The sequence below is a fragment of the Lates calcarifer genome, linkage group LG24 (genome assembly GCF_001640805.2).
Source record: "Lates calcarifer isolate ASB-BC8 linkage group LG24, TLL_Latcal_v3, whole genome shotgun sequence".
NCBI lineage: Eukaryota > Metazoa > Chordata > Actinopteri > Centropomidae > Lates > Lates calcarifer.
In genome coordinates, this window is record NC_066856.1 from 14,244,882 (window position 1) to 14,260,052 (window position 15,171).

General features: G+C 41.9%; 2 protein-coding genes across 2 annotated transcripts in view; one reads left to right on the plus strand and one right to left on the minus strand.

The window, feature by feature from the left end:
- LOC108894990 (collectin-12) overlaps positions 1-11,578 on the minus strand; it is a 35,980-nt gene extending 24,402 nt beyond the window's left edge. Inside the window, exons 1-4 of the mRNA XM_018693641.2 lie at positions 11,469-11,578; positions 8,295-8,371; positions 7,303-7,605; positions 6,195-6,245 (exon numbers count right to left, since the gene is read on the minus strand). Coding sequence (XP_018549157.1) covers positions 6,195-6,245; positions 7,303-7,309 — 58 coding nt within the window. The 5' untranslated portion in view covers positions 7,310-7,605; positions 8,295-8,371; positions 11,469-11,578. The remainder of the gene's footprint in view (positions 1-6,194; positions 6,246-7,302; positions 7,606-8,294; positions 8,372-11,468) is intronic.
- On the plus strand, positions 11,495-14,843 carry LOC108895000 (clusterin-like protein 1). Its single transcript, XM_051066616.1, is given in 9 exon segments — positions 11,495-11,591; positions 11,697-11,845; positions 12,315-12,485; positions 12,627-13,068; positions 13,166-13,245; positions 13,247-13,295; positions 13,669-13,887; positions 14,232-14,244; positions 14,357-14,843. Coding segments are annotated over 9 exon segments (1,422 nt in total). The 3' UTR covers positions 14,559-14,843.
- Positions 14,844-15,171: the final 328 nt, after the last annotated feature.

A 15,171-nucleotide genomic window follows, 5' to 3' on the forward strand; every position in this document is an offset into this window, starting at 1 on the left:
GTTGGCTAGTAATGTTAACATGACCATGTTAACCAGGATGGATGAGGTGGTGTGTGAGGTGTCATTATGACTGCAGCTAAAAGTGCTTTGTGAAACCAGGGGAATGCTCTTTGCCAGAGAAACCCACCGGACCGTGCCGAGCCCTGGCTGTGCTGACACAGCTGGTTCCAGGCACAGACACCCCAACACCGTGCTCGGCTCCAGGAATGTTCCAGGCCTTGCTGGAGAAACCATAACAAGTGCAGGAAATAGATTAGTGCACTCTGGGTTCCACACTGGCCACAAACCTCCTGAGCCTGGCCTCTCCAAATTCACATGTGTGGGAACAGCGGACACAGCAGCGGAGGGAGTAAGACCCCCATCCAGACATCAGTGTAGATCTCAGGAGGACCTGCTGCACGGATCAAGCGGGTCTCCTTTATTCCATTACTGGCCCTGACTTCTACACCTCCACAGTCCAGAGTTCAGAATTACCATCCAGCAATGGATGACGTGACAAGTCAGAGCAGGATGGTGACGGTGTCACTTGTTACTGCAACCTTACTGAACTGAGAAAGTTCATACTTTGACATGCTTACATTGTCATGTACTGTCAATCTGTGACATTCAGAGCATTTTGTTAACATGAGCCACTGGTAACTGCATCCTAATTTAACTTGTGTAAATGCCTGAACTTATTTCATGCAGTTGTGGATTATATATGTATAGGCAGAGGCAGACAAGTCAATTGTGATTAGAGTGCTAAAAACTAATAATTTATAAAGTAATGTAATCTAATCGTTTATTAATTACCTGTGTTATGTGACAACAGACATCTTTCTGTTTAACCAATAACATCCAAAGCAACATGACTGCTTCAGATTGATACTGAATAACTGACACCCCAACCTCATGTGTATAGTTGAAACATTTTCAACTGTTAAGCTAATTAGTAGCTGTACTAGAGATATAAAATAAATCTTAGTTTCTCACTGTTTCTTCATTAGTCAGAATAACACACCTTTGTGTTTCTTAAGTGTGCGTCTTTACAAAATAGGTACTGCTACAACCTTGGTGATGTAGCAACTACTTGTGCTCTCGTCTGCTTGCCAGAAAAAAGTAAATAAATGCAATTCATTAATGCAAAGAAAACATGCTGCAGGACTGACTGCAAACCACAGACATGGAGACTCAACAGTCACATCTCTTGCGGACCTCTATTCCTTCAATGCTTGTCTTCCTTGAGCTTGTCTGACTCCAGTGTGTGGATATCTTTCTGTTGTTTATTGTGGATCTTTGTATGCACATATCCCACTGAGGTTTAGTCGACATACACACGTCTTCCCTTGCCAACAACAACGATGTGACACAAACTTTATAGTTCCAAAGTTTTTGTGACTCGTGGGTTCGTGGTTTGAGTTGGGCCGAGGGCAGCTGCTGGCTGCCAGTGACCGATTGTTATACCAGCTCTGAGAGAGTTCAGCCAAAGCTCAGGTAGGTTTTGTTTTTAATTCTGATGGCCTTCTTATGTCAACCCCCCACAGAAAAATAAATATGTTTAAACCTTGAGCACTGTGGAAGCAATTCCGGCCTGGCTTCAACTTGGCAGGGAGAAAGAGATGGGATTACCATATGAATTCACTCAGTGCCTGTACTAGTGTGTGTGCATGTGTGTGTGTGGTGTGCATTTCCACTTGTATACAAGCGAGTGGAAAATGCGTATGTGTGTGTGTATTTGTATAAATATACATGATGTATGCATGCCTTCTGGATGACGTTTGTGTAATATACAGAATCAGAAACAGGTCACTTTGTTTAAAATGTGTGTGTGCGTGTGTGTGTGTGTTTTCCCACTGGGCTCTTTCTGACCTTCGGAGAGCTGACTCGTTACTTTGCACGTCAGCAAATGTACAAACACACCCAAAGGTACTTTTAAAGATATTTCAACACATGCTCACTATTGTGTGTGTTGATATTACACATTGTACTTTTTAATGCAAACCTTACTCTTTACAGAGTAGCTGGAGGCACAGCTGAGTTTACTGGTGTGGGTGAATTTCCAGCCAAAGCAGTGAGGAAACAGAATGAATATTACTACAGCTGCATTAGTGCATCTTACTGCATCTAATCTTGGAATTTGAAGAATTGGAGAAGAGTTTTGTAAACAACTTTCTTGGAAGATGAGACCAACAGGCATTTCACTGCTTCTTTATCTTTCTCAAACCACCACTCACAATTTTTATACCACAGCTCTGAAGCATCCTGCTGAAATAAGTTTGCAAATGCTCAAGCCAATTAACCAAAAATCATCAAATTAACCACAAAACTTATGATGAACATATAATGTGTTTTAACATTGATTTCTTTCTTGGAAACCATTTGCTTCTAATCATTTCAGGAAGGCATGAAAACCAACTTGAAATAGATAATTCAGTACAGTGAACATTTAGTAACTTGTTTGTCAGCCATGGTTTATCTTATGTATCTTATACTTATGTCATTCTTCTACCCAAAATATTTTACAATTCTCATTCACCCACACAGTGTTTTTCAGTGGCCATCCATCCATCTATTTGCTGCTGCTTACCCGGAGTCGGGTCGCAGTGGTAGGCAAGTTAATCAAGGTGGCCCTAGACGTCCCTCTCCCCAGCAATTTTTTCCAGCTTCCTCCTGAAGGATCCTGTGGTGTTCCCAGGCCAAATGAGATATATAATGTTTCCAGCATGTTGTGGGTCTACCTCAGGGTCTTCTACCAGTTGGACATGCCTCCAGTGACCCCCAAGGAAGGATGCATCCTTATCAGATTGCTTGAACCACTTCAACTGGTTCCTTTCGACGCAAAAGAGCAGCAGCTTTACTCTGAGCTCCCTCCCCCCCTCTCCAAGACTGAGCCTAGCCACCCAATGGAGGACACTAATTTCAACTGTTTGTATCCACTATCTCTTCTTTCAGTCACTACCCAAAGCTCGTGAAAATAGGTGACGGTTGGAGCAACGATTGACTTATAAATCGAAAGCTTTCCTTTCCAGCTCAGCTCCCCCTCCATCATGATGGTCTGATACTACATCTGCATTACCACATCGATCCGCCTGTCAATCTCCCACTCAGCAGCTAACTTGCTAATCCTGGATGTCCAAACTTGCAACTGCATTGCTGCTCAACAATCACACAAATGAAATTTTCTGTAATGGTTTATCTATCCATGTTTCAAGCTTCTGGAAGATGATTTTCATTGAGTAATAGAACTGATGGAAGACAGTGGCTCCCTGGAAAACTTCTGCAACACTAAGTATGTGAAATGTGTACGTAGAGAGTGTACTAAGGAAAACAAAAGCCCACTGGTACTCTGTATGTACTTTCTTACCCACGATCTCTTTGTAAAACCAGCTGGATTAAGTGTTCTGTGTTAAGTCATCCTCTTTTGAGCTCAACGGAGACTTTATAAACTGGACACACATTTGCACAACAGTCACAGCTTTGACATGTCACAACAATTTACACACTATCTGTCTCCTGGGAAAATGCAATGATTTAAAGCAAAATAATGAGAGAGGAAATAACTGTTTGTTCCCCCCCTGAGTACTGAGATTACAGTGCTAATAGTGGAAGAATGAGGGTCTGCGATGGTTTGCATGAATGCAGCTCTGTTGCACAATGAAGCCTCTGGAGGGGTGAGGCGGACCCTTGGAGCCGACCCCTCCAAACAGCTGCCGTGTCCCTGCGAGGACCGACAACACTCGGCTCAGAGTTCAACAGCTCTCTCTTCCTCACTCCTCCAAATGTCAAGAGTTCATTTGAATAAAGTTAAAAGTGAGCTGGATCTGGCTCCTCTCCACCACAGCTCTCTAATCTAATCCATGAGCGGGGACTTGCACACGCTCACAGAGAAAGACAAACAGGATGCCTCTACTCGGGTGACTCGGATGAAAGGGATTGTGTTTTTGCACAGTTTGAATTCGTCTCTGCTGGTGCTGGGTTTAAACAGTGCCGTCCGCTGCCCAACATCCACTCTTGTGGACCTCGGCCGAACTGTGTGTGAATGAGTCATACAGCAGCAACACCCTGAATACAGAGACACACAGGCTCCTGATCCCGAATCAATGTTGAATCAACACAACAGCGATGGAGCACGAGCTCTGTCTCCAAGGAGAATAATAATGATGTGTTTGAGTGTGTGTGTGACACAGAGTTTGCCCTTTGCTGCCACTTTTTTCTTTTGCTTTTTTCCTTTTTTCCCAAAAAGCATGATACACTAATTGGCAAACATGCTGCCTGACACAACTCATGAGCAGCAACAGACTGAAAACCTTTCCAGAAAGACTGTACGAGAGAGATTGTGCGTCAATAAAAAGGCAGAATGAAAGGTACACTAAACATATGTAAGCATATTGCAGGCAAGAGAAAGGACAGAACTGATCTGATGCCAATTATAAAGGGTCAGTTCAACCAAATTATAAAAATACAGACATATTTTTTCTACTTTATAGGAAGTATTAGTCATGGGAACTATGTGTTTGGCGTAAAATACTTCCAGAACTCCAGTGGCTTTTGATGACAGTGAGGTCTGTGGATTCTCTTGAGTAATGGGGACACTTTTCTGGAAAGACATGTTGCTGTTGTATTTTATCTTTTGAGCATTGAAAATGTAGTTTAATGACCAGTGAATAGAAAATATGCAGATACAGTACATGCATTATAACTGTCTGTGTGAGTAGCCGCAGCAATGATCTATGCTCAGTGCTATTCATAGAGTAAAGTGAGACTAAGAGACATTGTACTGGGCCATTGTGGTGAAGAGGGAGGTGAGCTGGAAGGCAAAGCTATGTTTCAACCCTCACCTATGGTCATGAGCTTTGGGTAGTGACCAAAAGAATGAGATCGCAGATACAAGCAGAAATTGAGTTGGGCCCAGACACCCTACAGAGGAAATGAGTTTCCTCCGTAAGGTGTCTGGGCTCAATCTTACAGATAAGGTGAGGAGCATGGGAGCTGCCAGTTGAGGTGGTTCAGGCATCTGATTAGAGATGCCTTGTGGGTGCCTTTCTTTGAAGGTTTTTTGGGCATGTCCAACTGGGAGGACACCCCCAGGGTAGACTTGCTGGAGGGATGACATATCCTATCTGGTCTGGGAACGCATCAGGAGGAGCTGGAAATTGTTGCTGGGGAAGGGGATGTCTGGAATACCCTGCTTAGTCTGCTGCCACCACGACCTGACCCCAGATAAGTGGAAGTGGATAGACAGACTGAGGCAGAGGAAGAGCCATGTTGGTAGAGAATAAGACACTACTGAGTTGCTGTGATAATGCTGCTTGAACACCAGTAGTGTTCTGCAAAACTGACAAAGTTCTAAGTCTTTTTTGTGTCTCCAACTAGGTTTAATTGTTGCCAGTGTACTGAGACAGAGGCAGAAATGTGGAGAATGGGAAAATAAAACCAAAACTATCCGCATGACTTGATATAACGTGAGTTAAGTGGGAAACATGTTTGTTTTCTTGTCATTTGGGTGAACTGACCCCTTTTTAATCTTTATCACTCTGGTCTTGTTTGATTCACTACCAATGTACAAGTCAGCTGGGAAAACTTCCAAAAACTCCTGATACTCCAGATGGCCTTTTGAACAAATAAGTGAGTGAGTTCCTGGCTGCTTTAAGCTACACGCATGAGTACACAAACCAAATGCATGTGAACTCTGTCTGCATGTGTTGCACCACAACAATCAGATACGCCGTAACGGGTTGGAGCAACTCCACATTTCTGGGGTTCCTCGGCACGTTTTTGCGTGAGTCAGCGTGTTTTAGTGACTCAATTTAAGTGGATAAAAGAGAGAAGAGAGTTTCTACATCTTCTTGATCTGGTGAGCTCTGTCAGCGGTTGTCTGGGCCTGTGGTGAGCCGGACCTCACAGACTGTCAACCGCATTTATGTTCAACCCAAAAGATGCAAAACCAGTCAGTGACAGAGCCAGATATCAGGATAGATGAGGCTCAGACAGCCTGCTGCCAAACAAGTTGCTTGTGTTAACTAGAGGTTTTAATTATACCTCATATTCCAAAAAATACAGAGGTAATTCAAGGTAACAGCAGAAAAGAGTGAAGCCCACACACTTAGCACGACATTTAATTTTCAAAACAATAAAAGTTTTATTATTAGAGCTCCAAGTGTGCTGGCCTTTCTCTCTTCCACCTTTAGAAAAAGGAAAAAAAACTTTTCACTCACCGAACCTCTTGTATCCAAAAGACTGTACTTCCTCCTCGTCTGCAAAGTCGTCTGTGTGACATAATCAGAAACATATGACAGAAATAGGTCATACGCACGCCACTGGGGGGAGTATGTTGTGTTTAAAGCAGCCGGCAGGGCTCCACAAACAAAAATAAAACAAAGAGAAGCATTACAGAGCCAAGAATTCATAATGTTACCCCTTGAACACAATGATTTCTGATTTAGGAGAGTGGAAGCAGCCAACAGGGCTTAAAGTTGAAGATAGTAAAGGATCATCTCTGGTCTGTGTGTGTCTGTTGTGTGTGTCTGTGTGTGTGTGAAGATAGGAGGTCCAGAGAACTGTAAAAGCCACAGGCTGCGGTTTCTCTGGGTTGTTGACAGTAAACCCTAATTACACTCTGCTACACTACGCTGAGGACTGGACCAGAGCACAGAGAACATCACTGGTAATGCTAAACAGATGGGACCAAGGGGGGTGGTGGTGGTGGAGGGGAGGAGGTGGGGGAGATAGGGGAGACAGGGAAGGTTGAGCTGAGTGTGTGTTTGTTGGTGGGCGGTCAGAGGGAGTTAGACTAGATGAAGAACCACTGATGCAGAGTAAATCAGATCTGCCTGAGTGTGAAAATATCATAGGTACTGATGCTACAGATACTGTTTACCTGCTACTTGTTGCACAAATACAGTGAGTAATGAACTACATGCACTACAGGTGGTGTTCAGTGGTCATCATTTAGATCTTTGCCATGCCATGTTAAAGTTTTCTTTTGGAAACTGCATCTAAACTTCTCCTTTCTTAGATTAACACAGTTTCGTTTGGGATTTTTTTTCTCATGCTTTACAGTGGGAGTTTACCGGAAATGCAGCCTAATTGTGTAAACAAGATCTGGGGCTTTTATTTCTTTCAATGGGATGCAACTAAGTGGTGGGAAGAAAAAAAACTCCCAAGTATTTCACAACTTCTGCACCGCAGTACCGTAATGTCATCCAGATGTGAATCGCGCACCACAAAGAAACGCGCACAGACTGAATTAAGTCTGAATAAACGACTTTAAATAAAAAACAAACAAGCATGCACTTAACTATCAGCTACACGCAGGCTACGTACCTTTCATGGCGTTTTATAACTCGTTGAGGACTGTAGAAGAGATGAGGACCCCTGTCACTTTGTGCGCATCTCAGCATCCAGTGCAAAGGTGTAAACTTTGTCCCACGGAGAACGACACACACACACACACACACACACACACATACACACACTGAAGATAGAAATTACAAAAACTACAAGTATGTCTTCATGTTGAATGTTGAGGTTAAAATCCCATTGTCTCTGCTGCTGCTGCTGTTCGCTGTTGCTCTGAGGAGTCTGTGCAGAAGTGATGCGATGTTCCCGGAGCCTTGACCAGCAGCGCTGCAGGACGGAGAGCTGATCTGAGTGCTGCCTGTCACTACCAGTGTTGAGTTACACAGAATGACAAATAACACTTCCCGTGTCCCTTTCAGAATAAAATTTTGTTGCATAATGTAGAGAGGGTACAAATATGGTGTATTGCTTTATAGGCAAAGCAATTATCTGTATTCCATCAAACATGAACTCCTCATTCAAGATGAAATGTATGATTTGCACAAATTAAACCAAATATAACATGTTACTTAGCTTTGAAGTTCCTTGTAAGCAGATTTTTTCCATCTCTGGATATAGTCCAGCTAGTTGTATCCCCCTGTTTCTAGACTTAAATGCTAAAATAAGCGAATCAGCCACTTGATGTAGCTTCCTGTATAATGTCAGCAAGAAAACAGATAGGATATACTAGGCCTGTTTTCCAAAAGACTTTACTTTTTTGGGCTGTAATGACTTGTGTAATGGAGAAGGTATCTGGGTCTGGAGTTTTGTGCTTTTATGCACACAGCAAATTAATTTTCAAGTCAAGCAACAGTAAACTGATTTCCCTGGATGAGTTCCTATCTTAAACTATCACACAAATGTACAGTAGTAAAATATTTGCTTCTAAAACACTTATTTTGATACCTTAGGTGCTTTATTTCCGATATTTTCCTAAATTTCTCCCTACATTTCTCTGGGTAGCTTGACGCACTCACCGGCCACAACCAGTGTCCCGCTCAGTTTCTTGACATCGTCCCGGTGACTGTCCCGTCCACTGCAGCCGCGTCTCCTCCTGAGGAGACAGACACAGAGAGGGGAGGTTTCAACACCGCTTTCAACACCACAGAGCCCGGGACGTCGTGCGGGGCTGCAGTAATCCAGCCGGAGATGAGATTAAGTTACTGGGGGTTTGATGGCGATCGCGTCCCCGGGTGAAAACCTGGTTCTCATTAAAGATAATTTCAAAGGTTTTGGGGGGTGGAGAGGGGAGGGAGCGACACTGAAACTGTTCTGTGCTGTTCCTGTGTTTTTACATATTCACATCTCATTTCCTTCAAGGATGAAAAATCACTTTCATATTCATGTGATGTTACTTTAGGGCGTTTTGGCCTCTCTTTGGTACTCACTATTTGGTTAATCGTGTGGTTTGGGGTATGATTTATCACAATAATCCACCATTACTGTAATACACTGCAAAAATGCCTGTGTTTTCAACTTTTTTTTCAATTATTTCCACAAAACAAGGGGGAAAAATCTGCCAGGACAGTTAGATCATGTGAACCTTGTCTAGTAGGCTACAGGCAACTTTTAAAATGCTAAAAAGTATTATTACTATCATGAAACAAGACATGTTGCATCACTAAAACTGAGAAAAATGACACCTGATTCAAGTAAAGGAGAAACAAATCAATGTCTTGTACTTTACTGGCATATATTTGTCATTTGTTTGTAAGAGAATAAAGTTTTAAGACTCAGTTATATTCAGAAATTACTCAATAAGATGGATATTATCTGTGTTAAGGTTATAGGTTTGTGTCACTGTAATCTGTGTTTGGTAAAGGAAACATGGTGGGTTGGTTTGCTGTGTTAAATACCATCCCTCTTCATTTTTTCCGCAAGATATGGTAATGTAGTCCTTTCCATTTGTTTACTTTTGCTCTAACAGTTCTTACTGTTGCTTAAAATGGTCGCCAGTGACAGCCAAGACTGATCACAATCTATCAAAATTAGACTCTGAGGTTCACCAGCGGCCATTTCCCTGCAACTCTTCCAGGTGCAGTGATAATTCCAACAGTTCCTGTGTCCATAATCTCTCCGGGCCTGCAGACACAGATTGCTGATCAAAGCCAGAAAACAGCTGCATCCTCCCAGACTAATGAGGGACATCAAAGAAATTAGACCCACTGTCATGTCTTCACAGGGCAGGTTAGCGTCACTGCGTTACATGATGTTAATCTTTTTTACACACGCTCAGTTCAAACCGATTGATTTACAGGAAAAGATACAGATAACACTAACTGCAACAAAGACATCAAACTCAGATCTATTTTTTTTCTTTCTTTGGATAACAGAGCAGTCAGACTCAGGCCCTGTGCTAACAGCTCAAATTCAACCCAGTCTGCCACATATTAGATTCCAGAGCAGCCTGAGATGATAAAGTGACTAATTACTTGTTTTCCTAAAGGCTTCAAAACTGTTATTTTACTGTCGGCTATAATTGGAGCAGCAGGCTGGTATTAGGGCTCAGATAGGGATCGTGGCGAGCTGATAAAAAGCAGCTGAGGGTCAGGTATCTTACAGCTAGGCTCCTGCTGGTCCTCATTCAGAGGTTGGGACCTCATTTGCTGGGTCAAGGCTTTCAGCAGTGGGGCTCAGATTAACAGAGGACTGAGAGAGCACACAGGAATTCCACATTTACCACGCTGCTGCCATGTCTAGATATCATGATAAGAACAATGGCAGCTCAGAGCGTGCTGTATGCAGCACCAGAGAGCTGGTGGTAGAGGCACCAAAGACAGGAGAGTTGGTGGACTAGTTGCGTTTATCATGGCTTGACATACTTGAATGAGTAACTTGCATACAACATACAACACAAGCAAGTTTCAAGAGTCTGCCACTACAGTTCATATCATACAGAAATAAATGGAAATTAATGGAGAAAATACATCTAAAAATCTAAAACTTGGTTGGTGAAAATATGCATGATTTGTAGTTAAAGAACTTCCTCTCAAAGGTTATTCTGTTTTTGCACAGGATGCACGTGTACGTGTGGTCCTCATGCTCCCTATTGTGACCTACGATGCAGGGCTTAGCCCATGTCTGAGACCCTGTGTGTGCCAGGTCTCTGCAGGAGGCCCCGGCTTACTGTCAGTCTGATGGAGATTAGAGCAGAAAGTTTTACCTGAGGAGGGCTCTGCAGTATGTTGGGAGACAATTAAGTGAGATAGACCTGCAAACAAATGAGCATGTTATGTTATACTGTGCATTAAAGCCTGTCTTAAGCTGATTTGTAACTATGCTGCGCGCGTAAGGCTTAATAACCAATAATTCACATACACTAATAGGATCTGTGCCGCTGAGTAGATCCATAAAAATAGAACAATCCCTCGAGGAAGCGGATGGCTCTCTCTCACTCCTCTCTCCACCTGCTGCTCTTGTTTTCTGCAGGCTGATGGTTTCATAGCTCTCAAGGTAAATGACTGTTTTATCATTTTCTGTTTTGCACATAGGATCACCACAATCCAACAGTAATATAGCATCAAATATGGTTATAATTTTACACTAAGAATGATTTTGGGACACATGCATATACTGTATATATACAGTTGTGCTCTGTGTTTTCAGTGAAAGTTATGTAGTATTCAAATACCATTACAGTATGACATACTTGATTTTATGTGGGCAGTGTGTTGGACAAAAAGTAAATTCATGACATATTGTTCTGACTTTATTAATGTTTTTGTCTATCTTTCCTTCTTTCTTTTAATTTTGTTGATTAATGTATGTGTAAAATATACAGATGCTAGAGTACCACAGCTTACTGTATTTACTCAGGAAAGTTTTAAGTAGTGCTTTAAGCATTTGTAATTTTGTTAACTTCTTCAGTTGTACTGTATTATAGTTATTATCCTCGTTAAATAATGTGATACTTTAAGCCCACAAAAATATTTGACTTTAGTATCTTTAGTTAACGTGGAACTCCTGCTTATTTTTTGGCTTGACACTGATTTACAAAGGGCATCTGACTTGAGATGCATGAGAAATGGCGCCCTCTTGTGATACTTTTTTTTAACACATTTGACAATGATTTATAAATTCAAAGCATGTCATTCATTTGTATTAAGATCTTGTGCTGTATGATGCTCATAGCAGAATAAAGAGTAACTTACATATTTTCCACAGAGCTGAAGACAGGATGAGGGCGCTTCTACTTCAAATTCTCTGCATCACACTCTCTGAGGTTGTGCTTTCTGCCGCTGACTCTTCCCAGCTTGGCGAGGATATTCTGAAAAGTGCGGACTCAACTCAACAAAAATACCTAGATATACTTTCTCTTATCATTATCAGCATTAAGTGTTAGAGAGCGTAACTTCATCATGTTTCACTGGTGTGTGCAGAGCTGTCCACGGCAGGAGAGCAGTATGTCGATGAGGAAATAAAGCAGGCTTTACTCGGGGTGAAGCAGGTGAAGGAAATGATGGAGAAAAAAGAGGAGAAGCACAGACACCTGATGGATGCCCTGACACACAGCAGCGACAAGAAGAAGGTAAATTGTGTTTCTGTGATTGCCAGTCAATTCCCTGCAAACATATTATATTTACAGTAATCATTCCTGATGTTAGAAACCCACAACCAAAACACCATGAGGCCAGTTTGTATTTTAGTTCAATAACTTTTCACAGAACATGAGCACTGTAGTTGAACACTTACATGCCAGCCTTTGTGAGTTATTCTAAAACCCACCACATATTTTCTGCCTCATGAAAGCGAAGCTGCACAAAGCCTCATGGAGAAACCTCAAAGCAGACAGTGAATAATGAACGTGGGAGTGGGGCTGCTTTCAGGAGTCGAGGGTGTAGTTTTACAACAGTCGGGATAAATGAACTGCCTGTAGATTAATCTGTTTTCCGTGTACTTTCAGAATAAGAACCCCCAAACCGCATCTTATCCACTCTGGCTTATTAGGAGGCGATGTGTCTGTGACAGTTTTCTGTGTTGGGTTTCCCCCCCTTCAGGGGGCGATGCAGCTGGCTCGGGAAACAGAGCAGAAACTGGAGGAGGCTGAACAACAGTGTCAAGATTTAACAAAGTCATCCTTTCAGGAATGTCGGCCTTGTCTTGAAGATACTTGTAAGGCCTTCTATACCTCCACATGTCGGCGTGGCTTTGCTTCTTTCTCATTCAAGGTTTGATCTCAGCATATTCTTCTACAACTGTCTCAGACCCAAGAGTTACCTAAGAGTAAGAGCTAAGAGTTAACCAAGAGTTAGGATTAGTTTGTAACAGGCACCGAACACGTTGCTCCTTCTATTAATCTCTTTCTGCAGGTGGAGGAGTTTTTCAGGAAAATGGCCACCCAGTTGGACGCTGCTGAGCATGTCTCCAATCAAAACGAGGAGAACAGAAGTCAGACTGACTCACCTCAGAACAGGATTGAAGAGGACAAAGCTGATCTGGAGCTGCTGCAGGCAGAGGCAACGTTCAGCCAACTGCTGTCAAACATCAGCCTCCTGTACAACCAAAGCATCATTCTGGTCAAGAAGATGCAGCAAGTGTTCGGTCCATCCTTCCTCGCAGCCTTCACCACAGAGCTGCGGCCTAGTGAGGGCGGCTCGACTGCAGGCTTCCTCGGGACCACCGGTCTGGATCACATCCTTGATTCAGTGTATGACTTTGGAAGGAATATGCTGGAAGAATTCAGCTACACGGTGGCTGATGTGTTTGAGGAGATAGAAGAAGCTGAGGAATATTTTCAGCAGGCAAACAGAGGTATCTGATGCTGCTATATCTGAATTCACTTTATTCACTCCCATAAAAAATAATGTCAGCCTTTGTATCATCTGCTATTATACATATATCTGCACAGATACAGGATCACTCTTTGCTTTGGAACAATCCCAGAGCAGATATATGTGCAGACGACTCCGCAGACAAGCATCAGAGTGCTTGGCAGCTCCAAGACTTGTGTGAGACATGCAAGGATTATCTGGTTAAAGGTAAATTACTGGCACAGATCTGTGTTCACAGTTACATATATACATATAGATAACAGAATGCAAAATGAATCTGGACCTTAAATGCTATTTCTGATCTGAATAATAAGCTTTTCAGCTATAGGCACACATTCACTTTGAAGTCTTGTCAGCTAGCATTTCAACTGAAAGGAAGCATTCTCCAGCACTGTGATAGTTTTGATAATTCCACCATCATTTCAACTTGTCATTTCACCTACTATTTTAATTATAATCACTGGAATTTCCTTTGTCACAAACATAACTAATTGGCTAGAATAATCTATACTGATGCAGTTATCTACAAATGTTTGTTCATTTGCTCCAAAAAGCTTAAGAAAATGAATGTGACTTACAGAGTGTCCCAGCGTCCAGCAGTTGCACTCTCAGATGGAGGAGATGCACATGTTGCTCAACGCCTCCCGTCAGCAGTACAACGACAGGCTGAGGCTGGTTTGGAGACACACAGCGGACACACAGAGGTGGCTCAGCAACATGGACGACAAGTACGGCTGGGTCAGCCAGCTGTCCAACAGAACAGTCGGCCCACAAAACATCTTCAACGTCATCACTGTATGTTTGGATTTGCAAAGTGCCAAATGCATTTTAATACCTCTCTCTGGCTGATGAATCAACAGGATTACTGTTGATCTCACCTGCAACATTTGAATTTTCTAGCATCTTTGAGCTCTAATCCTGTTATTTGAATTCTGTCATAGATAACAGATAAAGTGTGAAAATGTAAAAATAACTATAAAACCAAATCATATCCTGTTTATCGAATATTTACCTGACTCTATACAGCATGGTGAGAAATTGTTTGAAAAGGATGAAAAACGGTTTTATTTTTAGTTTATTAGTCTTTGGAAGTTGATCAGAAAGTTAATTTGAGTTGATATCATGCTGATAAACTAAGCCTAGTAATCCAGCAAATGTTAAAAATATGTTTGTTTTATTGTCATCACTAGAATCTAAAGCTTTACTCTATGTTACAACAATGAGCTGACGCAGTTTTACATTATCTCACTTCTTAGGTGATTCCACAGCAACAGATGGAGGAATATCAGACCTAAACCAGACAGCACGGTGGTTATGACCATACTGGACTCTGCCCCAATAACTGTTGTGGTCCCAGCAGATCTGGAGGTGGATGACCCTGCTTTCATCCAACACGCAGCTCAGGAGGCTCTGACACTCCATAAACAGCACATAAGAGGTACTGATCCAGGCAGTGCTAGTGCGGCTTAGTAAATGATTTGGCTCCCAGCATCACCTGGCAGAGCTCCAAACTGAATTTGAGCAAAATTAATTGTGATCATTTGAAACTGCCAACTTTACACCACGACAAATCCCTGTGCATTTCTTCAAATGAAATCATATTCAAGGAGATGCAATGCAAATGAGATTAGATGTGCAAAGCCAAGATGAAGAGGTAACTAAGAAACAATCATAAATTTCTAACTTCATTGACTTTGTATCAAAAGATTAAATGGATCCATATGTAGCATTAGTACCTGTAACCATGGGGATATTTAAGTGTCTTCCCATTTGTTCACCTATAACAGTTTAAATTAGGGTTACTTTTTTCTTTTTAAATGTTTTTATGGCTCTTTTCTACACAGGAATGAAGTAAGATGGCAATTCCAGTTTGCTGAATAAAGATTCCAGGACCAGTTTTCTTGACCAGCTGATATTTGTCAAACTTGAAAATGCACTTTATAGACCTCTGAACCTTTACATGCATTGCTTATATTCTTTTTATTTACGTAAGTTCATTCTTAGAGTTTAAAATGTTTCTGCAATAAAACTATGTACCGTCTGCTTGAGTCATTATTTTATTTTTGCCTTTTTTTTTTTTGGT